The 23,208-nt window shown below is 41.2% G+C and overlaps 1 protein-coding gene across 2 annotated transcripts in view; it reads left to right on the top strand.

The window, feature by feature from the left end:
- Positions 1 to 23,208, top strand: part of TLN2 (talin 2) — a 147,078-nt gene that overhangs the window by 75,946 nt on the left and 47,924 nt on the right. For both annotated transcript variants that reach the window (XM_059481927.1, XM_059481928.1), the window contains exons 12-30: positions 408 to 509; positions 3,364 to 3,440; positions 5,018 to 5,198; positions 6,769 to 6,882; positions 7,514 to 7,622; positions 8,301 to 8,509; positions 8,641 to 8,739; positions 10,194 to 10,361; positions 10,485 to 10,779; positions 12,387 to 12,553; positions 13,627 to 13,755; positions 15,169 to 15,282; positions 15,579 to 15,692; positions 17,000 to 17,134; positions 18,034 to 18,162; positions 18,776 to 18,878; positions 20,420 to 20,628; positions 21,423 to 21,542; positions 22,395 to 22,592. In XM_059481927.1, coding sequence (XP_059337910.1) covers positions 408 to 509; positions 3,364 to 3,440; positions 5,018 to 5,198; positions 6,769 to 6,882; positions 7,514 to 7,622; positions 8,301 to 8,509; positions 8,641 to 8,739; positions 10,194 to 10,361; positions 10,485 to 10,779; positions 12,387 to 12,553; positions 13,627 to 13,755; positions 15,169 to 15,282; positions 15,579 to 15,692; positions 17,000 to 17,134; positions 18,034 to 18,162; positions 18,776 to 18,878; positions 20,420 to 20,628; positions 21,423 to 21,542; positions 22,395 to 22,592 — 2,772 coding nt within the window. The remainder of the gene's footprint in view (positions 1 to 407; positions 510 to 3,363; positions 3,441 to 5,017; positions 5,199 to 6,768; positions 6,883 to 7,513; positions 7,623 to 8,300; positions 8,510 to 8,640; positions 8,740 to 10,193; positions 10,362 to 10,484; positions 10,780 to 12,386; positions 12,554 to 13,626; positions 13,756 to 15,168; positions 15,283 to 15,578; positions 15,693 to 16,999; positions 17,135 to 18,033; positions 18,163 to 18,775; positions 18,879 to 20,419; positions 20,629 to 21,422; positions 21,543 to 22,394; positions 22,593 to 23,208) is intronic.

Below are 23,208 nucleotides of genomic sequence, written 5' to 3'. Positions count from 1 at the left end.
TTGTTTGAAGTGATGGAGCAAGAGGCAGAAGCTGGAAAATTGCATTCACTTAATTCATGTGCATCTAATTTCCAGTTGCATGGATGATTATGCTCTAGGATTAAATTCTAAAAAAACTTCATCCTCAAGTGACTGAATCTGATAAAGTTAGATGAAGTATCTCTTGGGTATTTCAATTTATGAAACATCTGTGAGTAAACTGAAATAAAAAGCATTCTTCTCTCTTCCCTCAGTCTCACATACAGACTGGTTTAGAATCTTGGAGAAGTTTAACTTACTGTTGGATATAATAAAATGTCTATACAATTTCAGAATTTGAATTTTCTCACTCATATTTGATACTGTTTCTTCATTTACTTACTTTGCACTTTCAAATAAGTTTTGGGTTTTTTTCCCTTTTTCTTCAGGATTTTGGTGAATATCAGGAAAGCTATTACTCAGTACAGACCACTGAAGGAGAACAGATCTCTCAATTAATTGCAGGTTACATTGATATCATCCTAAAGAAGGTACAGTATTAACATCTTGGCATGTAGCAAAAAAAAAACCAATGCAAAAATTCAGATGTGTGCAAACTGCAGTTTTTCTCTCAGGGAGTCAGTGTTGTATCTTGTGTTTTGATGCTGTATATTTTTACCTGCAAGTAGGGCGCTGCTTCTGGAAAAATCAAGGCTATTTCTTACATCTCTAGCATGTGTCAGGCTCAGTACAGCACTCCTGGGCTTTGTTTTTCTGTCTGGAAAGTGACCTGGTGGCTGTGAGTGTATACCCAGGGAAGAATTCAAAGCTTCAGCTGTGGATCTTTATGCTATAGTCCAAACTCATAAAGCAGGTGGGAAGAAATTACCCTAGAAGCAGCATTTAAAACTACAGCCAGGACTACACAATAGTTGTCCAGGTGCTCTTGTATATAATGTACCAAAGCTGAGAAAGTTTTTTGGCCAGAAAAACAAACCAAAAAGCCCCAACAGTACATTGCTTTAAAAACACTGTGATTAGTAAAGCAAAAAATTAGACCTGAGTTGTGCAGAGGGGGATAAAAATCAGTGTTTGTGAAGAGGTCAGACTGCCTTGAAACTTGTTTTTATAGAATGTGCCTGGGAGGAGAGAGGAAGGGCTGATACAAATTTCCAAAATACTCAAAATATTTCCAAGAAAACAAGTGCAACAGCAAAAAATGGCAAATTTGCCACCACACATGGAGCTGAATGGTCCCATTCTAATCATGTTACACAGAAAACTGAGGTGTTCAAACAGCACTGATTCGTTCTTGTCAAAATTTTACTTCATTGACATTCCAACTACATCATTCTTTACTGTAATAGATTTCAGCAGTAAGAAATCACAAAGTTAAGAAGCCCAGAATTTATTGCCTTTGTTAATGTGAGCAGTTAGGATGTAACATTAAGGGTTACATAATAAAAGGTTGAGGAGGATTGCCAGAATTCATCACATGCCTTTTTCTCTGAGGCTGTCAGGCTCAGGTTTAATAAACATCAAATAAATTGCAGGTTTCTGTAGATGGTTTAAAACTTGATTCAAAAGTAGCATTGCTGTCTAGTGCCAAATGAAAGCAGCCTTCTGTCTTGATAGAATACAAATGTGCAAATTTCCACTCCCAGTTCTTTGATTTTTTTTTTCTCTACCATCTGCTGACACAGGCAGTTTGAAACTACTGAATTAGGAACAGGTTCAATCATAAACACCCCTGATTCTTGTGAGAAGCTGCAGTTTGTAGTTGTTGAGCCCAAGTAATGTCTGGGATGGATGCATCAAAGTTGGGTTTGTTGCTTTCAGTTGCATATTGTTAATTCTTGCTGTGTTTTGGGCTGGTCCAGCTCATTTTCTCCAGTGTGCATTGATGGGTACATTATTTTCTGCTCAAGTGTTACTAGTACAGTGTTCCTCTCCACTCCACCCAACCCCTCATGTCCTGCAATTTTAGTGATAGGTCATTAATCAGCTGACAGAGAACCCAGAACTTGAGTAGCATACATCTAAATTAAAACCAGTAGATTTCTTTTTTTACTTCACATTATTACAGAAGTCAAGCACAATCATGACTAGACATAGGGAGTTTGAGTCCATGCATAAAATCAAACTCTAATAGTAAGAACTTCTTTCTCCAAAGTAGTGTGTTCACATGGATGTGCATGAGGAGTTCCTCTTGGATGGAAGGGCACAGTGGATACTTCTCTGTTTATATTCCTCTATATGGACTCAGACTACAAAGCATGTAGCAAGAGGGAAAGCAGACAGTTTCTCTGCACTAGGCAACAAGTAGAAATAGATTCTTTTTATAAGGCACTATTTCTATGATTTGTAGTTTCCTCTTGTTTCTAGACTTAGTGCCCTTACACATTTTTACAAATCTCTCTTAGCACTAAAAAACCCCTGCATCAATCTTCACCCTGAAGTCAGCCTGAACATTAAACTTGAAAGTCATTAAAGTCAACTTTCAAGTCCTGAACTTGTAAAGACTATGATAAAATGACTTGGAGACACTATTCAATTTATTGTCTTTACTGGTGGGTATGTATTTCCTACTGGCAGCGATGCCTTTTTTGGGCTTATCTAGAAACAGAGGCCTGGCAAAGATAAAGAATAAAAGTGGATATATTTAATTAAGTATATTTTAATTTTAAACAACTAAATTTAAATAATTCATTTTATATTTTAAGTATATCTTTCAGGTATATTAAGGGCAGACAGAGCCTCCCCAAAATGAACGGTGGTCACGAGTTTTTCAGACAGATATAAGTTTGGTCGATTTACATATCAGGAGTTAATCCTCCAATGACAGCCTCAGGTGATGAAGTTACATTCCCCCAGTTTGCTCTCCACCCCCCTTCCCCATCCCCTTCCCTTTTGTTTACACTTTTTGGGGCCTGAGGCTGTAGGGTGTGCTTGGATCTCAGGCCTAGAGGGATTATTTTCTCTGAGCAAAATGTGAAGACAGGTAACTAACATTTAACAAGTTAACTAACACATTTATACGGAGGTTAAAATTGTGCATATTGCAGTACAAGATTTCAAAAATATAAAGGCTAAAATCTTGAGGTATCAGTGGGTAGCACCATACAGTAACACTTCAGCACTTTGCTTATACCTTTGTTCAAAAAGGCACCAGCAGGTTTTTTCCTTTACATATTTCATCTGCCAGGGTTTAGAGCCTGGGCTGTTAAATGCTGAAGAGTTCCTCTTCTCTGGGGGAGGATGTATTGTCACTCACTGCCCAGCAATGTGGTGTTCAGCACCTGACAAGGCTTTGCAGGTCATTTGTTTATGTTTGTGATAAATGGTGGAGAGAAAGCAAGAAACAACACTCATTGTTTAACTTATCTCTTTTTTCCCCCCCTCCAGAAACAAAGTAAAGATAGATTTGGGCTTGAAGGTGATGAGGAATCAACCATGTTGGAAGAATCTGTTTCACCTAAGAAGTGAGTGCATGCAACAGGAGGAAATGGTCTGGTTTTAAGAGTGCCACATTTAGCAGTGGCAGCTTTTTCAAATGAAGCATTACAGTTATTACTGTGAAAGAATGGGTTTCTACAGAGTATTTCAATAGGAGGAAATGCTGTCCCCAAGCAATTCAGCAGGCTCCTAGCTTCATTCAAGGATTGAAGAGCAGATATTTGTCACAAAATTGTTGGTTAGGGCAACCAGCAATGGCACCATCAACTTGACTCCTGAACAAAGGCACTCAGGCTGTAATTCAGTAAAATGCTGAGGCAGAGAAGGGGATAATAAAGCAGAGCTGAAAAGTTGCAGTATTTTTTTTATCTTCATGTGTGATTTACAAGGTTTTAGTTGCTTGTGTCTGCTAGTTCCGTGGTTTCCAGCAGGTTTGACACCTGTCAGTTTGGTTGTACACAGTGTTATGAGCAGAGCTGGCTTATTTCAGCAGCCAAAGCCATCAACATCACACCATGTGTGGTGTGGGTAGGGGAAAGGGTTTGGTACAGGTAGGTCAGGTTGTGGTTTTGATGGGAGAGTAACTGAATAAAGCAAAACACAGAACTGTGGAGCTGGCCACACTCTTGCAAAGGAATGTCAAATCTTTCTGTGCAGTGAGACCATAAAAACAGATTTGTGACATTAGAAGCTGTAATGAGCCACTCAAGTCTTTTCTTGGAGCTCTTGAGGGTGGCAGTGTCAGCAGTGTGTATGTGAAATGTCCATTTGATTTATTGTTAAGCCTACAGTTTATATGAGATAGATTTGTTAGGTATTTCATGTGGCCTTATGGGAAATTTCATCTTTTGATGGATTACACATGTTCAGATGTGCTTTATTTTGACATGGTCCTTTCCAAAACACTTCCAGCATATACTGTTAGTTAAATGCTGTGCAGAGAAACCCAGAACTTGAAGTAGATAAATACAAAATTTTTTCATGGTTGAAATCACTTTTTTTTTCCCTCAGCAGAGTGTTGTTACAGCCTGAATTTCTGTCAACACTTCCAGCTATTAAAGGTTGAATCATGTTTAAATATGATCAGTATATCTGGCAAGGCAGTTCAGGATGGCAGTAACTTTATTTATTATTCTCCAGTGCAGTATCTGGAGGACTGCCAGATTATTTGCAAGTACTGTGTGTGCTTATTTGTGTAAAGGAGGAAGAATTAAGTTTTTATCCCAGTTCTAGGGAGTAATTGCAAAAGATCTCCACAAGGTTCATGCTTCTATTTTGTATTGATCAGCCTGTGATACAAGTGAAACAAAGCAGTTGTTATGCCACAAACCTTGTTCTGGTTCTGTCTGCCCAGTGTCTAACAGGGGTAAAGCCGTTGTTTCATGTTTAACAAAACTGCACATTGCCATCTTTCCTGGGTGCCTGCTCATTAGTGCTATTAATAACTGATCTGCCAGAAGCCCCACATTATCTTTTGTCCAATATGTTAAAAAATGGTTCGAAAGAAAAACCATCAAGTTCTCCAGCTGCTCCAAACACTGTGAAATGCAACTGAAAGCCTAGAGGAGGCAGAGCTGACTGAGTGTGTGTTGGTGTTTTGCAGACCCACCATCCTGCAGCAGCAGTTCAACAGGACGGGCAAGGTGGAGCACGGCTCGGTGGCGCTGCCGGCCGTGATGCGCTCGGGCTCCAGCGGCCCCGAGACCTTCAACGTGGGCATCATGCCCTCCCCTCAGCAGCAAGTGACAACTGGCCAGATGCACCGAGGACACATGCCCCCTCTTGTGAGATACGCTTGCTACTGGGAAAGAATGGGTTTCTACATAAATACTGAGTATTTCAGTAGAAGGAAGTGCTGTCCCAGGCAGTGCAGCAGGCTCCTAGCTTCCTTCAAGGATTGAAGAGCAGATATTGGTCAGAAATTTTTGTTTAGAGCAACCAGTAATGGCACCATCAACTTGACTGTGTTACAGCACTCAGGCTGTAATTCAGTAAAATGCTGAGGCAGAGAGGGTGATAATGAAGCAGAGCTGAGAAGCTGTAGTATTTTTTTTCATCTTCATGTATGATTTACAAGGTTTTGGTTGCTTGTGTCTGCTGGTTCCATGGTTTCCAGCAGGTTTGACACCTGTCAGTTTGGTTGTACGCAGTGTTATGAGCAGAGCTGGCTTATTTCAGCAGCCAAAGCCATCAGATGTGTGGTGTGGGTAGGGGAAAGGGTTTGGTACAGGTAGGTCAGGTTATGGTTTTGATGGGAGAGTAACTGAATACAGGGAAACACAGAACTGTGGAGCTGGCCACGCTCTTGCAAAGGAATGTCAAATCTTTCTGTGCAGTGAGACCATAAAAACAGATTTTTTGTTCGTGAAACCTGTCTGTGCAGCAGGTAGTCAGAAACAGAATGTTGTACACATTTCTGAGACTCCTGGCTGTCATGTCCTGACTTTTCTACCAAACATAAGTTATGAGTATCCCTTAAATATTTAGGGTGTCACTTTTTTATTTATTTCCTCATTTTCTTTAAAGCAGGCTCTTCCAGCCTTTTCTTTACTTTTAAGTAGTTAAAACTAGTATTCAAAGGGGAAAAAAAGGGTTTAAATACCTGCTGCACTTGGCTCTCTCCCACAGGCTAAGGAAACTCAGCTCTGCTATCTTGAGCACACCCTCCACATCCCTGTCAGGCACTGGCATTGGCAAGGCTGTTTCTTGAACTCCTTGTTCCCCTTACTGCCCTTTCTCACCAGTGTGTTCCCAGATGTGCCATCAGTTTGGGTGCTGCACTCAGCTGTGTCCTGTGCTGGGTCTGTTGGAGATGTCTGGAATCAGCTCTGTGTGCCCAGTATGGGGCAGCCTCTGGCTAATTCTCCCAGAGGCCACCCCTGCAGCCAAAACTTGTGCCACAGACAGACCCAGTACAGGCAGCATCCTGCTCTGCTAAACCCCTTCAGTTTTCTGTTAGCTTATGCATATTGATGACAATTTAGTTTTAGAATCATCCTTCATTGCATTGGGAGACTGTCCCAGGAAATCGGTAATGATCTCCTAGAAGCAAATTGATTTTTCATGTTGTTCAAATGCAGGTCAGTAAGACAGCTCAGTGGGTTTGTGTGTGTCTGTTGGCCACTGTTTGAGCTGAGAAAGGTGAGCAGTTTATGTGTGTGTGAAAGTAGCACAGAGTGTAAAATGGCATGAGCAGAATCAGGACTGTGAGAAGAGTTTGAGTGCTTTGCTTTCTGCACTGTGCCAGGAAAAGGCAGCTCTGGAATGGCCTGGGGTGGTTGCTGGGCTGCTGTCACTTGTGCCTGGAGTGCCCTGTGGAGCACAGCCCAGCCATTGCCCTGCTCTGCCTTGCAGACCTCAGCCCAGCAGGCCCTGATGGGGACCATCAACAGCAGCATGCACGCGGTGCAGCAGGCGCAGGCCGACCTCAGCGAGGTGGACAACCTGCCACCCCTGGGGCAGGACATGGTGAGTGCTGGCCCACACAGCAATGGCCTTTGGGGTGTTCACAGAGCAGTTTAGTCGTTGCCCCCAGATCTAGAGTGGTACTGCTAAAGCTTTTAATATGGGGTAAAATTTGTGCTCTCTCTAAGGAATTCATGTACAGTGGCCCACCTCACTCTAATCAGTCTGCTGAGACCAGATGTAGCAGACTGCATAATCCTGCCTGGAATGCTCTTGTTTTGTGGGCATATGTACAGTTAAACACAAACTATGGGCAGTATTAATGGTGGGACTTACTGCCTCTCAGAAACATGGAAGATGAGAACAAAACATGATTCTGTTGTTCATGATCCAGGTTAGGGCAGGATGGCAGAGCCCCAGAGGGTCACTGCTTATGGGGGACTGTCAGTCAGGAGTGTTTAGCCTTTCTTATGGCATTTACCTTAAAAGGGCAGCTGTTGAAATGTGACAGCAAATCTGTAATGAATGAATCAGCAGAGGAAAATGCTTGCATTCTTATTTCACTTTAGGGGCCTGCTGTTTTTCTTCTGTTTCACTTTTAAAAATCCACAAAGGAATGGGATATGTACCTAGTATCTTACCTTACAGAACCTCACTGCAGTCCTTAATTCTTCTTTTCATTATTGCTCTTCAGGCATCAAGAGTTTGGGTTCAGAACAAGGTTGATGAATCAAAACATGAAATACACTCTCAGGTTGATGCAATCACCGCAGGAACTGCATCTGTTGTTAACCTTACAGCAGGTAAATTTCAATGGGAAGGATTTCCTTGCAGTTGTCATTCTATTTTTTTGTCAATCTAAATCAAGAAACACGAACTGAGTATGGGGCAGCTGCAGAAACTTTTCTTTAAAACACACCAGTAGTTAATGCATTGACATGTGGAACAAACTTGGTGTCCCTCCCAGCACAGATTTTTCTATCTTCAGTTTCTCTAAAGGTGTAACAGTCAGTGAAGACAAAATGGAGCTGGCTTATCCTGCAGAGTAGAGTGTTTGCAAGGTTACTACAAGAAAGCATCATTGATCTGGCAGTTGTTAAGGAGAGTTTCTGTTTTTATTGACAGGGGGTTTTTCTTCAGCAAATTACAGGTTGAGGGAGCTGTGAGTGGCTTAAAGGAGACAAGACTGTATTGCCTTAGGTTCTTTTAGTATTGAAGGAGGCTGAAACTGTGGACTTCTCAGCAAATGGCATTGAATGAAGAAACATTCTATTAGAGGATAGATTATTGCAGAAGAAGTGTAGAAATGAGTAAGTTTAAAGCAATCTAATGTGTTTTTAAGTGGCACATTACTTAATAGACATTGCTTGGCTGTCCTGAAATGTCTCTCTTATCTCTCACCAGTGTAGCTTGTTGTAGCTGCTGCTTTTCCCTTTTAGCCACTAAAGCATTCTGATCATTGAAAACCATTTGCTCTGCAGGGGACCCAGTTGACACTGATTACACTGCTGTGGGATGTGCAATTACAACCATCTCCTCCAACCTCACTGAGATGTCCAAAGGTGTGAAACTGCTTGCTGCTCTCATGGATGATGAGGTTGGAAGTGGAGAAGACCTCCTGAAAGCTGCTCGAACCTTGGCCAGTGCTGTCTCAGACCTGCTGAAGGCTGTGCAACCAACTTCAGGAGAGGTGAGCAAAGGAAAACTTGTCAGGTTCCCTCTTTCTGGCCATATTGCATGCACACTAATGCACAAGTTCCTTGAGGAAATATAAAATGCAATTTCTGTGAATTAATGCATTTCTCTGTTACCTCTTCCCAGCCTCGCCAGACAGTTCTGACTGCAGCTGGAAGCATTGGACAGGCCAGTGGGGACCTGCTGAGGCAAATTGGGGAGAATGAGACAGATGAGAGGTTCCAGGTAATGGGGGGATTGTTTTCACTGTCAGAACTGTGCAGCTTTAATGAGGAGGTCCCTGCATAAAACCAAGCTGCTCAGAGTGTGGTTAGAAAATGCTGAAGTTTCCCTATGCTAATTGAATCCATTTTGAAGTTGATTTTAATTACACAATTATTGTATTTGCTGGGAATGCCTTCTCATTAAATTAAATTAGCTTCTCAGAAGGCTAATTTATTACTTTATTATACTATATTATATTAAAAAATACTATACTAAACTACACTAAAGAAAAAAGAAAGGATACTTACAGAATGCTAAAAGATAATTATGAAAATTTGTGACTCTTGCCAGAGCCCTGACACAGCTTGGCCATAATTGGCCAAAGAGTGAAAACAACTCACACCAGAATGCAATGAAACAATCACCTGTGGGGGTAAACAATCTCCAAACAGATGAGCAAAACACAGGAGAAGCAAATAAGAATTGTTTTCTTTTCTCTGAGGCTCCTCAGCTTCCCAGGAGAAAAATCCTGGGAGAAGGAATTTTTTCAGAGAATGTCAATGTCACACACAATCACAATGCTGATTTCATAGGAACCCTTACTTCATTCTGTGCATCATACAGATGCTTCATGGAGAGCTTTTTGCACTGTATTTCTTCTCATTAAATATAATGGGGTTTATGTAAGTGTTTGCTGTGTCTGTATATATATATGTAAACATGTAGAAGTTAATAAAATCTTTTGGTAAACTGAGTAGAAAAAAAAGCTGTGTTGCAAACAAAATTTCTTCAAGATGAAAAGTAGCATTTACAAAATCATTAATGCCTTATGATTTAACAGTGTTTGCTGTTACCAGTGCTCTTGAATTCTCTGTAAAAAGCATGTGTGGATTTTTTCACTGAATGCCAAGGATATGTTTGCACCAGAAGCAAGGGAAGGCACTTTTCAGCAGCAGCTACTCCTCTGGAGTGTACTGTGTGCAAGGTGTCTGCTGGTACAACTTACAGGCCATTTTCACCCTTCATCCAGCAGTGAATCTGTGAACTTCATCAGTTCTCATTTGTATTCCTAGCTGAATATATCTATTACAACTCTTGGCTAAGAGGAAGAAGCATTTAAGCATTCTTATCAATGTTATGGAGGTTGGAGATAGGGGGTAAGGAAAGGGGATGGTTTATCATATCTAAAGGCAAAACAAAAAGTAGTGGGTTTGGTTTTAGAAATGCAAGGTTTTCTGCCTGCTGTGAAGGTGAAATTATTTATAAGTGTATTGGAAGTATTTCCTTTGCTGGAAAACCAGGTTATTTTAACAGTAGAGGCATTAGGAAGACTCTATGCTACTAAAAAACTGAAGTATATGGGTGGGATTTTAAGTGGGGAAATGGGAAGAAATTATTTTCACTTAGTGACTGCAGGAATTAACACCTGGGTGTGTTTTCATGTCTCAGACTGACTTTTCCTTTTCCTTTACCAGGATGTCCTGATGAGTTTGGCCAAAGCCGTTGCCAACGCTGCTGCCATGCTGGTGCTGAAGGCCAAGAACGTGGCCCAGGTGGCTGAGGACACAGTGCTGCAGAACAGGGTCATTGCTGCCGCCACCCAGTGTGCCCTGTCCACCTCCCAGCTCGTGGCTTGTGCCAAGGTGAGCCAGGGGCATTGGTCAAGGGCCAGAGCCTCGCGGGCAGGGGGTGCTGCTGTGCGTCCCCAACGCCTTGAGCGTGGGCCGGTGAATAATAAACCTTTTGTGGGTGCCGTCCCCACGCAGGTGGTGAGTCCCACCATCAGCTCCCCGGTGTGCCAGGAGCAGCTGATCGAGGCAGGGAAGCTGGTGGACCGCTCCGTGGAGAACTGCGTGCGGGCGTGCCAGGCGGCCACGGACGACGGCGAGCTGCTGAAGCAGGTCAGCGCCGCCGCCAGCATCGTCAGCCAGGCCCTGCACGACCTCCTGCAGCACGTGCGGCAGTTCGCCAGCCGGGGCGAGCCCATCGGCCGCTACGACCAGGCCACCGACACCATCATGTGTGTCACCGAGAGCATCTTCAGCTCCATGGGCGACGCCGGTGAGTGCCCGCCGCACTTAGCCCCTAAGTATAGGGAAATAAGTTTATGGCTTGTAATAATTGTGATAATCATCGTGCTTGGGTAACTAAGAACCCTTTATTGATCATGTTAATTATTAACAGCTATTGAGGATGCATTCTAAAAATGTTCCCAAAATTAATCTACTGTACTAAGCTTCTATTTTCTGTATTTCTTAATGAAAATAATTTAAAGGAATATTAGAGTTAAAATCAAATAGTGTGAATTATGAAAAAAAGGAAGTACTGAGTTGCATAACTTTAAGACTAAAGAGCCTGTGCTACTTCAGAATTTGTGCATAGATAGCAAAAAGAAAAGCTAGCATAGATAGCAAAAAGAAAAAGATAGCTCACCACAGTGTGTGACCCTGCTCGCAGGGCTCTGAGAATGAGGGAAGAGATGAGGATCTGACTCTGTTTTAGAAGGCTTGATTTATTATTTTATGATGTATGTTATATTAAAACTATACTAAAAGAATAGAAGAAAGGATTTCATCAGAAGGATGAAAAGATTTCATTCATTCATCATTCTTTATTTTCTAAGTCTGAGCCAGCTGACTGTGATTGGCCATTAATTAGAAACAACCACATGAGACCAATCACAGATGCCCCTGTTGCATTCCACAGCAGCAGATAATCATTGTTTACATTTTGTTCCTGAGGCCTCCCAGCTTCTCAGGAGAAAAAAATCCTAAGGAAAGGATTTTTCAGAAAATATCATAGCTACAACAGTATGTCAAGAAAATAAAAATCCTTCTCTGTTTTCTGCTTCTAAGCTAGCGCTGTTGTCGTGGGTAGTGATCCAGCTCATAATATAAATCAGCAGTGTGCACATAGCTGTGTGCTAGATGGAGTAAATATTCAGTGAAAACAATCAATACCATGCTAAAGGAACACTGTAATATTTTGTGTTTTCTGCCACTGCTTCGCTTCATAGTATTGTATAGCAGTTTCTCATCTCCAAATAAGAAGACAGGCACCTGGGTAAATCCTTCATAGTGATTGGTGTTACTATGCATAGATTTTGTTGTAGGTTTTTAAACTTACATCTGCTTTTTCTTCTGAGATGTTTCTAAAAAGTGCAGTTTCTTAAAAAAGAAACAAGATGGTTTTGGCTAAAATGAACTTAATGGTGCTAAGTGTTTTCTAACAAAGTTCTCAGTTTATATTAGACAAAAGATAATTTCCTAGAAACACAAGAAAAAGATGGATAATTTTTATTGATGGAGGGAAATCTTGGCTGTGATTTGAAAGCCAAGTTGTTAGTCTTTGCTGAGACAGGAGTTTCCTTGAACTGTATATTCAAAATTACCTAAAACTACTGATTGTGTGTTTTTGTCTTACGATCTAGATTGCAAATACTACGCTTTTATCTCCACTGTAGTGATTTCTGTCATTTATATTGGGGTCCAGTATTTGCTTATGAAACTTTCAAGTTACATGTGTATCATTTTCAAGTGAAAAAACACTTCAGCAAATGGAAGTTAAATTTTTACCTTGTGAAAGGATGCTGAGGTTTGAAGCAAGCCTGCAGTGCAGAGAGGAGAGGGTGAGATGGGGCAGTGCATTTTCCGTCCCTGTGCTCCCAGGTGAGATGGTGCGGCAGGCGCGGGTGCTGGCTCAGGCCACCTCGGATCTGGTCAATGCCATGAGGTCTGATGCAGAGGCTGAGATTGACATGGAGAACTCCAAGAAGCTCCTGGCTGCTGCAAAGCTCCTGGCAGACTCCACAGCCCGCATGGTGGAAGCTGCAAAGGTACCAGGGAATGAGCTGTCAGCTTAAAATTGTAATGCTGTGCACAAGGAGGAGAGGGTGTTGGGGTTTATAAATAGCATCTGGCTGCTTATCTGGTTTCTCTTATCCTGTAAAAGTTTAGCATTTAATGACTTACTGCATTCCAAAAACCAATTTATTAGCTGCCTGGATTTTTTTGGTTTTCAAAAATTATCTTGCACTGCTTTTGCTTTCCTGTGTGCATTGTGGTCCTGGCTCAAGCCCTGTAGGGCAGTTACCACAGCCCTGAGCCCTGCTGTGGTGCAGGGTCTGTACCAGTGAGAGGGAGCAACAGAAGCACAGCAATCTCTTCCTGCAGTCATTACACAGTAACTCCCCTCTGTTAAAGAAACAGTTTCCTTCACCTGGGGAATCTTGCCTGTGTTGTTCCCTTCTACATCCTTCCCTCCTTGTTTTCACAAGAGACACAAATATCACGACTTTTCTTCCCTTTCTGTTTCGGTCTGCTAGGGAGGAATTGAATTTTTGAATTCCTTTGAACTGTTTCCCAGATCCTGCATTGAAATTATTTTTACAGCAGCAGGGCCAGCCATTCTTGCTGGGACTCCAGAAGGCCTGTGCCTGGCTGCTATCCTTGGCTTTCCAGTATTTTCTGACTTCAAGTGGAGATGATCTACTGTGTTAAACTTCATATTTTGGACTGCAATTATTGAAAGACATGTTGAATTGGGAATTTTAAAACTGTTTTTTTTTTTTTTTTTCAAAAACCTATATTCATACGAGTACATTATTTCAGATCAAAGGAGAAGCAGTTAAAAAAGGCTTTTTTCTTTTTTCCCAAGCACCTGAAGTGGTATATGAAGCCAAAGTTCTATTTTCTTCCTCTAAGTCCCAGACATAGTAACAACCTTTCACTAGAAACAAACTTTCTGAAGTTTTGTAATACTTCAGTGTTCTTCCAACTTCCTTATGATGGTTTAAGGAAAATGAATGCTGATGTAGCAGATGCTGTCTGAACTTAAGTCTTGATGCTCATCCACATTTTCTCCAGTCATTTTTACTCAGACTCAGTTTTGCTTGGACATTTTGTGCAGGGAGCTGCAGCCAATCCTGAAAATGAAGATCAGCAGCAGCGTCTGAGGGAAGCAGCAGAGGGACTGCGGGTTGCTACAAATGCTGCTGCACAGAATGCCATCAAGAAGAAAATTGTCAACAGATTGGAGGTTGGAAACCATGTAGTGAAAGTGCTAAGCAGAGAATGACAGTGCTGTAAGCTCAGTTCCAGAGTACAAAGCTTAGCATTAGACATGCCAGTATATCATAACATAGTTCTCAGAAAATTGAGTAACTTGTGTCACAGATGTGGTAAAGTGCTGTAAGGATTTGACTCAGAAGGCATTTGTCCTAAAATTAAACAGCTGAGCTGAAATGGCTTCACTGCTGTGTTAATTTATCTCTCTGGTGTGCCATTTACACACAGTACCTCTTGTGCCTTTACTGGGATATAGAATTCCAGACGAATTTCTGTACCAAGTTAGTTGGATCACAGCATGTCCAGTTAAACTGGGGAATTACTCAGAGTCAGGAAGCAGAAATGGAAGTAAAAAGATGCATCCTATCTAGTGCCCCAGCCAAGAAGGAGAAAAGCAATTTAGTAAGGATAAAATACCATGGAAATTTGTTTTGTGGGCAAAGTTTGATCTTCACATTCTCAACTAAAATGAAGAAAAGACAGATTGAAAAAAGAAACTTTTCATAGTTCCTAGTTTGCAACTGTGATTTTTACATTAATCTGATTCAAATACAGTAAGGTGACCATGTTCCAGAGATACATTAAGTTCCTGTGTCTGTCTAGAAGTAAAAATCAGGACTATTGGAAATAAAGGCTGGTGTCTGTAATTTTCTAATTGCATTCAAGAAAGTTTTCTTAAAAGAGTATTTAATATGTTTTACTATTATAACATATACTGCCTTACAAAGGAAGGAGTAAAATGTGTAACTAACTTCATGCTTGCTTCTGTTTAGTGGGCCAGTTAGTGTTGTACAATGTGTTGAAGTACCTTGGATAAGTTGTTGAATTTTTATTTTTTGTAATAGGGAGATGTTGATAATAACATTTGAAGATGGTCTTCAGGATGCTTTTAGACTCAGAAATAGAAATAATATTTTGTACCTCTGTGTCACTGTAGGATCTTTGCTTTTGCCATAGGGCAGTCTCAGCAGAAATTGGCTCCCTTGAGCCCTGGCTCAGAGGTGTCAGTGTGGCAGTGTGGGGGCTTTGCTGTTTCCTCTGGCCTTCATGGGAGCTCGTTGTTTAGACAATTTCTGCTGTTTGTAATTCACTTATCTTCCTCCTGTTGAAACCTAAGCTGTGAAAGAGTAAGGGCATAGAATGCTTATAACCCTGCCTTTTTCTTTATTGGCAAATCAGAGATGGGTAACAGTATTCCAATCATTTTCACCTTGAGAGAAGAGCAATGATGGTCAGTTGAGGTTTCCTTAAGGCAAATCAAATTAAGGGATAAAATTTATTAATTTGTCAATGTTGTTACTGTCAAAGTTACCTACAGTGATGTGTGTTCCATCCTTTGAATTATTCACTTTTAGAACTGATTTAACTTTCTTTTTCTCCAAAGATTGCAGCTAAACAAGCTGCAGCTGCTGCTACTCAGACCATTGCAGCTTCTCAGAATGCAGCTGTTTCCAATAAGAACACAGCAGCCCACCAGCAACTTGTGCAGAGCTGCAAGGTAAACACAGCCCATGGCAAATAACTCCTGAGAAATGCTTTTTGGGGACCTGATGAGGATCACCAATCAATAATGAAATCAATAATGATTTCTTGCATAGAACATCTATAAAAAGTCCTGTTGTGTACTAGTTTAGTTCCATGCATCCTAAATTAATTCTAGGACAGCTCAGAAGTAATTTACCCAGAAATACTGCAGTTGTCTTCAAGGAGAGTGGGAAGGGTGCTTGCTTTATTTTCAAAGGATTTTGAGTTTTTATTTTTTTCCTGAAAATCTTTTCCCTTTGTCCATTTTAGACTGTTGCAGACCACATTCCTCAGCTGGTGCAGGGTGTAAGAGGAAGTCAAGCTCAGGCAGAAGACCTCAGTGCTCAGCTTGCTTTAATCAATTCCAGCCAGAATTTCCTTCAGGTGAAGTGAACCAATCATTGCAGTAGATGTAAAAAGCATTTTTTTAGTGCTGTATGTTTTCATTTGTGATAAATAACCAGTAAACTGTTAAGAACCATGTAAAGAAGTTCACTGCTCTGAGCCATAGACAGGCAGAATTTTGTTTCTCAGGTTAGGTGGCCAGAATTCATTGTGGCTATGGAGAGTGAGAACTGCTGACATTGAGGTTAAAAGTAACAAGAAAAAAGTATGTTTATGGAGAAGAAACAGTCATTGCTGTACACTTGTCTTCTGGGTTAGAGTTTAAAGAACAAAATGGAGAGAATTTAGCATCTTTCTAAGTAGAGGTCTGAGTCTGAATATGTGACAGGCTGTTGTGACTTTTTTAGGCAAGGTAAACTTAGTGTTGCAGCAACAAATTTCAGAATTCCTCAGAAGTAGAAGGGAATACCAGCATGGTTTTTTAGATATTAGCCTCCATAATAGATCTAGATTGATGGTTTGGGAAAAACACAAAATTGGACTGTGTGCTTTTTCTATGACATCTTAAAATAGAAAGATAGAATATTGAGTATTGATAACAAAACTATTGGCTTATTGTTAACATTACAAGAACCAACACCAGAAACCAATTCTCTGTGCAATGGCATGGTCATTATTGGCATCAGTTAGTGTTACCTTAAAGTGATGGCTGTTAGCAGGTTTTTATGGTCCTGTGTAGGCAGAGGGATCACAAACCATCCTCGCACTCTGTTTGAGTATTTGCTTTATGATTCCCTCTGGAGTCATTCACATGATTGATCCATCTCCCCTGTGGCTGTGTGTGTGTACAGTGGTGATGGTGAGAATCAGCAAAGGTTTTTAGTTGTATCAGCAGTAATCCCTGTGCAGAGGCATTGCTTGAATTACAATTTTCATTCAATAGAATTTTGGCAGAGGTTAATATTCAGAAATGTAGAGAGAAATTTGCCATCTCTGCCACCTTGAGCTGATTGTACCACATGAATGCTGAGTGGCAAAATTTCACATTTCAGTATTTTTAAGTAGTCTTCATAAGTATTCAAAGGCCTCAGGCAGACACTGGAACCAATGGAGTAATCATTGTCCCAGTAAAGCACAGATGAGTCCTGCTGCAGAGGGCTTGGAAATGTGACAGAATTCTGACAGGATCTTCCAGCTTAAAGAGCAGGAATGTGCTAGTCATTGAAGAAAAACCTAGAAACCTCATAAGTGTGTGAATGAAGGAAGCAGTTTTATTGAATCCTAAACTTTCTTTAAAGAAAATGAGCTGGTAAAACTAATTGTGTTCACTGTTGTTCTCTGAACAGCCTGGAAGTAAAATGGTGGCATCTGCTAAGGCTGCTGTCCCCACAGTGACTGACCAAGCAGCAGCAATGCAGCTCAGTCAGTGTGCAAAGAACCTTGCTACCAGCTTAGCTGAGCTGAGAACTGCCTCCCAGAAGGTAGGTAAATAAATCCTGCTTTTAATCAGCTAAAACAAGAGGACTTCTTGTCCCCCCTGAGGCAGTGCTCACCTTTCGCTGCTGTATTTTGTGCACACTTTGCTCAGACTCCCAGGTGGCCTCTGTGGCATGAGAGAAAGGGGAGGGAGAAGTGACAAGAAAGCTGAAAAAGCTTGTGCTGCCCTTTCCATACCAGCCAGATGGGAGCAGAGTGTACAGAGCAGCACATCAAGACTCTGAACTGCTGTTACATTCAGGGGAGAGCAGGGAAAAGGGAACACATCTCATGCCCCACCAAACCAGTGAGAACCAGCTACAGCTGTGCTGTCATTGTGAACTGGAATCATCATCTGTGAAACTCAGGGAAGCAGATGCTCTGTGTTTCACACACAGATTTCTAAACTATGTGGGGCTTAAAAAATGCGAGTGGAAAGTCTGATTTTTTTTGTGTGTGTACCCTGAGGCCTGAAACCAGGATTGTAGCACTGAGGTGGCCACACCTGAGCTAATGCTACAATTTCCATCCCATACTGGTGAGTGTGGGCTGCCACAGCAGGGAGTCACTGGGATTTTGGTCATGATGCTCAGTGAAGCCACTGTCCAAGGGGAAATCCAGAGTGCCACAGTCACTTTTTCAGTCCCTGGGCTGCCTGCTGTGAAGGGACATGCACACAAGGCAAGTGCACCTCATTCCCCTTTTAGCAGGGTGCTATTCTCTTCACACACTGAAATATTGTTCAGGAGTTTGGAATCCATGATGTATCACCCTTAGAGGCTCACAATGGCCTCTAAAGTAGGAAGAGAAATAATATGGGAGGGGAGATGAGATCTGAAGCATTTACTGTTTCTGAAAGTTGTGTACAGCTGCTAACAGTGGTGCTGATCTGGTTTCTGAACAGGCTCATGAAGCTTGTGGCCCAATGGAAATTGATTCTGCTTTGAATACAGTCCAGACACTCAAAAATGAACTGCAGGATGCGAAGATGGCAGCTGTGGATGGACAGTTAAAACCTCTCCCAGGAGAAACTGTAATTGAGGAAGGATCTTCTTCATTTAAAAACAAACAAAGTTAGCTGTTAAAAACTTAAATATTAGAGGCAAAACAAATCATGAAGCTTTGGATAATGATCATGCTGATAGGATTTTGCTCTGATTCTCTTAAAATTGTGTATGTTACTACTACAGCAACAGTGTCTTCTGTAGTAGAGTTACTCATAGGACTGTAGGGCCTCGTGCTCTATTGTACAAATTACAATTTGGTAACAATCATGTTTTGGTCTTGTCAAAAATAATTGCTTTTCAGTAGTGACAATGATGAGAACTCAGGACAGTTCTAGTAGGCATAGAAACTGAAATGGTTTATTTGGTGGTGGGGGAAAGCCCTTCCTTGGATGAAGATATTTATTTCCATTGCTAATTGTTAAATAGTTTTATTGTTCACACTACCTAATATGTTAATTTATTTCATCCTGAGCAGGGAAAATGTCTTAGTCAGATTTCAGAGAAATTGTGTGTGTGTTCAGTAGCTGAGGTGGAAGTTTAGGTTTTTTGTGGAATGAGGAATTTTTCCGTACTATTTAAAACAAAGTGCATTTTTGTTGTGCTTAAACTAAGTAATTTGTACTTTGCAATTTTTTACAGCTTGAGAAGTGCACTCAGGACCTGGGAAGCACATCCAAAGCTGTGGGTTCTTCCATGGCCCAGTTGTTAACTTGTGCTGCTCAGGGCAACGAGCACTACACAGGTACTGCTTTATCCATAATGGCTCTGAAACCTCTGCTTTCCATCACCTTGAGAAAAGGTTTTCCTATCACAGACTACTTAAATCAAGAAATTCACTATTTTTTATAGTGCTGATAGTGAATTGTGCTAAGTTATGAAGAATTGAGCGTGACTCATACTTCATAAAAGAACAGTGATGCAATCTGCTCTGTCTTTAATCAGAATAGATTGGGACATCTGTTGTTTTTGTAAATATGTGCCACTGAAACTGTGAAAGGCTGAAATAAAATGTATTGCATTTTAAAGATCAGTGCCACTGGAAATGTTGCTATGTCCTTGCAGAATGTTTAAAGGGTGCCTTGGACATGTTTTGAAGCTACAGGGTGCAAACATAGTGGGGACAGCTTGGTGACATTCAGAACTGCATCTCTTCCTAGCTGTTACCAGTTCATGTACAATGCAGCTGCTCTGGCTGATTCATTGAGCACATTTGCATAGTTTGAGGTGAAGCCAATAGGAAACCTGGGCACACAGATGCTGCAGTTTATTTTTGTACCTGTACTTTTAGTTTAGAAACAAAAATGCCTTAATAAGAAAAATGCTCTACAGGAGGGACAAAAGCTCACTTGTAGATGTTAAAATGTTCTGTGTCCTTATTCCTGTTAGAAATGAAAGCTGTTGTTGCAAATGCTCCCGTAAGATTTTTTGTCTAATATTACTGATAAAATGTGTTATGGCAATTACCACTTCATTGGCTATAATTGCATCTGGGCTCTAGAACTTAGAGTTGCTTTCATTTGCAGCAGATGGAATTTCATCAAGATAGCTCATGTTTCTGTCACATTGTTGTGCACAAGTAGGCACTAGGTATCAGGCAAGGGAGTACAGATACTTGCAGCTGATAATGAATAGCTAAATCTAGTAGCCCTGTTATCATCAGATTGCAGGAAACCCTACAAAGCAATGAGTTACTTTTCAATAATTTCATAAATAGAAGAAGGAGACCATTTTCACATAGTCCTATGCCTTAGCACTGGAGTTGATAGATGTCCTTTAGCAGAACGTAATTGTATTACATCCTTTCTGTGACTTCATTCAGTTATTTTTATATGTTTTTACTCACAGTGATGTTAGGTTATATCAAGTTGTATCATTCCTAATAATCTCTTTTTTGATTGCTTGAAGTTAAACTGTTGTGCTGTGGCTCTGAACTCCTGTGCACCATTCTTGCAGACAATCACTCCCCCCATAGCTTGGAATTTTTCCTCATCTTCAGGTTTTAGCTTTTCTTCTTTTTCAGTGCTTCACTAGGATGTAGTCACTGAGAGACTGTGCCCAGAATGTGGCTTTTGGGCTATAACATTTACTTTATGGCTTCACTACAGGCATTTCAATAAGCAAATGATTCTGTGTATTTCGAATTTGTTCCCGTTTGAAGATTTTCTTTTAAATTGCATTTGCAGTGTTATTTTGCAATAGGATCATTACCTGCAAGATCATGTCATGAAACACAAAGATTGTTTTAAAGGTATTAACAAAATCCTTGGTGCAATGTGACCACAGGAGTTGCTGCCAGAGAAACTGCTCAGGCCTTGAAGACTTTGGCTCAGGCAGCACGAGGTGTGGCAGCATCCACCAGTGACCCTGTGGCAGCCCATGCCATGCTGGATTCAGCCAGGGATGTCATGGAAGGCTCTGCCATGCTGATCCAGGAGGCCAAGCAGGCCCTGGCTGCCCCAGGGGATGCAGACAGTCAGCAGAGACTAGCCCAGGTAAGCTGGGACTTGGGCAGCTGCAAGAGTTGTCAAACATGCAGTGAATTTACTCCAAACCAGCACTGAATAAGGAGAAAGAATGACAGAAAATAAGGCTGATGGATAGTTCAACTTTCTATTCCTTTCAAGCTCTCAGACAATTTCATGCCTAGGTTAAACAAGGTAAATGGTATAAGTATGGTATTTTAGTCATCTCTTAGGAAAACATACAAAGATGCAGCTCTGTGCTTTTACCCACAGCATATGTGAGGAGACTGCTTGACTGCAAAAGTGAGACAGCCATTAAACTGGGAATTTTCAAATAAAAGATCTCTATCCATGTTACATTCAAAAAAGGAGTGCATGTTTTCTTCATGTGTAGCACCACTGTGTTTGAATTCTTTAGGAGTGACAGGTTCATTTTTTACTGATTTGAAAAGTTCTAGAATTGGCCTGCATTGTAAATAATTTCTTATGAAGATATCTTTGTTTTAATCAGATCTGTGTAAAAAGTGGCATGGAATGAATTTCTGTGATTAGTTTATAGATAACTTCAGGGGGTTCCCTTATCTGCAGTGCTGCAGCCTTTATCACAGGTGCCAGGAGCAGTCGTGGGGCTGCCCTGCCAACACCATCCTATCCCATGGATGAGCCTCAATCAAGACTGCAGGACAACAAACTGAGAAAGTTGCAAAAATGTTGCTGTAAGGGTCAGAATATCGGAATTTCTGGCTATGGAGTAGAGGCTGTGCCTCCCATTAATGAGCATTTAAACCTCTCTCAGTGTGACTGTGTTCACCTGTGTGTTGTAGGTGGCCAAAGCAGTGTCCCACTCCTTGAATAACTGTGTGAATTGTCTGCCTGGACAAAAGGATGTGGATGTGGCCTTAAAGAGCATTGGGGAATCCAGCAAGAAGCTCCTGGTTGATTCGGTAAGATGGCTTTTCGTGTGCAAATAGATTTGAGAAAACTGAACAGCAGATCTGAGCTCCTCATGGGTCAAATCATTATTTAGTAAGTGAGCCCTAAGTGTACTTCATATAAGCTGTGTTTAAGTTTATGCACCTTCAGGCAGCTGCTATTTAGACTGAAATACCATTTTTGTAGTTTTATGGGCAAGGTGAAATGTGTCTGTGACTTGTGAGGGCAGTATTAAAATGGTCAAAGATTGGTATTAACTTTTTGGTTTTGAAAATGGCAACTATGACTTGACATTCTGAAAAAATTAAAATTAGAAAATTATAGTTCATCTCCCACCTAGAAGTGATCAGTTTACTTGAAGGAGCATTGTGATATGTCAAAAAAATGCTTGGTCATTTTGTGTAAAGAGTGGAATTGTTACTTTGTTTAACTGCATTCATGTCAACAAACTCTTTTTGCATTGGCAATTTGCCAGATGGTTATAATATTTGAACAGCTTTTTTTTCTGCATTTATCACTGACCTTGCTACCTGTGAATGAAGGAGCAATTGTATTTTTATATGTTTGTGCAATGCCTTTTGATAAAACCAGGGAGGTTTTTACCAAACTGGTTTGCTAGAGAGAGTTTAGAGTAATTTTGAAGAGCTGCCAATATTTGTGTCCCTTGAAAAGCTTACAGACTTGTCTGTCCCTTGAAAGAAACAGCAGGACACAAGTTGCTGGACAGATTTCTGGTTGACAGCTGTCCCACAGTTCCAGCTCGCTGCTCTGCTGCATTTGGGATTCTCAGCACGTGTTGAACTCTCCAGGAAAGGCTGGTGTGATGTGACAGACAGTAAAATACTGAACTTTGTCTCTTACAGCTACCTCCAAGTTCAAAGTCATTTCAAGAAGCTCAGAGTGAACTGAACCAGGCAGCAGCAGACCTGAATCAGTCAGCTGGAGAAGTTGTCCATGCCACACGGGGCCAGAGTGGGGAGCTGGCTGCAGCCTCTGGCAAATTCAGTGATGACTTTGATGAATTTCTTGATGCTGGTATTGAAATGGCTGGCCAAGCACAAGTAAGTCCTTGATCATGCTGATTGAGGGATAATCTTGCCATAACCTCTGGCAGTGCAGCACACTGTTTATGGAGCACTACAGCATGCTGCTGTGTGAGATGTTTGTTGTGAGGGAATCATCTGGAGCTGTTATCTGGAAAGGACAGGACTCAACATTTGCCTCTTCCATAGGATGTTGGGATTTGTTTCTGTGTCCAGTCAGAAATACAACTTCATACTCCTCTCTGCAGTTTGAGCTGCCAAGGTACAAAGGTGTGCTGAACCTCTGAGCCTGTGGAAAGGGTTGCTTCCTTTTGGTTGGAACTACCATGGAGCATAATTTAGGTGAACACTGTTCAAAATGTAGCACCTTTCTTTGCTACTTTTGTTAAGTAGATAGAGGAAATGATGCTTTGATATTGCTCCATGGTGCTGTGGATCTGCTGCAGAGTGGAGCAAGCACTTGAAGAGGGCTGCCTAAAATGCCATCCTTGGATGTGACAGCAAGCACTTGGACTTGTGTTCAGTGATTTAAAATCTGGCAGAGTTCTACTCTGAGGAGCTGTAACAATCAGGAATGTTGTCACACATTGCTGAGCTCATTCCTGGTAGCTGGAGATGCCACCTTCAGTTTATC

Source organism: Ammospiza nelsoni, chromosome 14 (assembly GCF_027579445.1).
Source record: "Ammospiza nelsoni isolate bAmmNel1 chromosome 14, bAmmNel1.pri, whole genome shotgun sequence".
Classification (NCBI taxonomy): Eukaryota; Metazoa; Chordata; class Aves; order Passeriformes; family Passerellidae; genus Ammospiza; species Ammospiza nelsoni.
The sequence above is the reverse complement of the archived record's forward strand: the minus strand, read 5'-3'. Positions and strand labels throughout refer to the sequence as shown.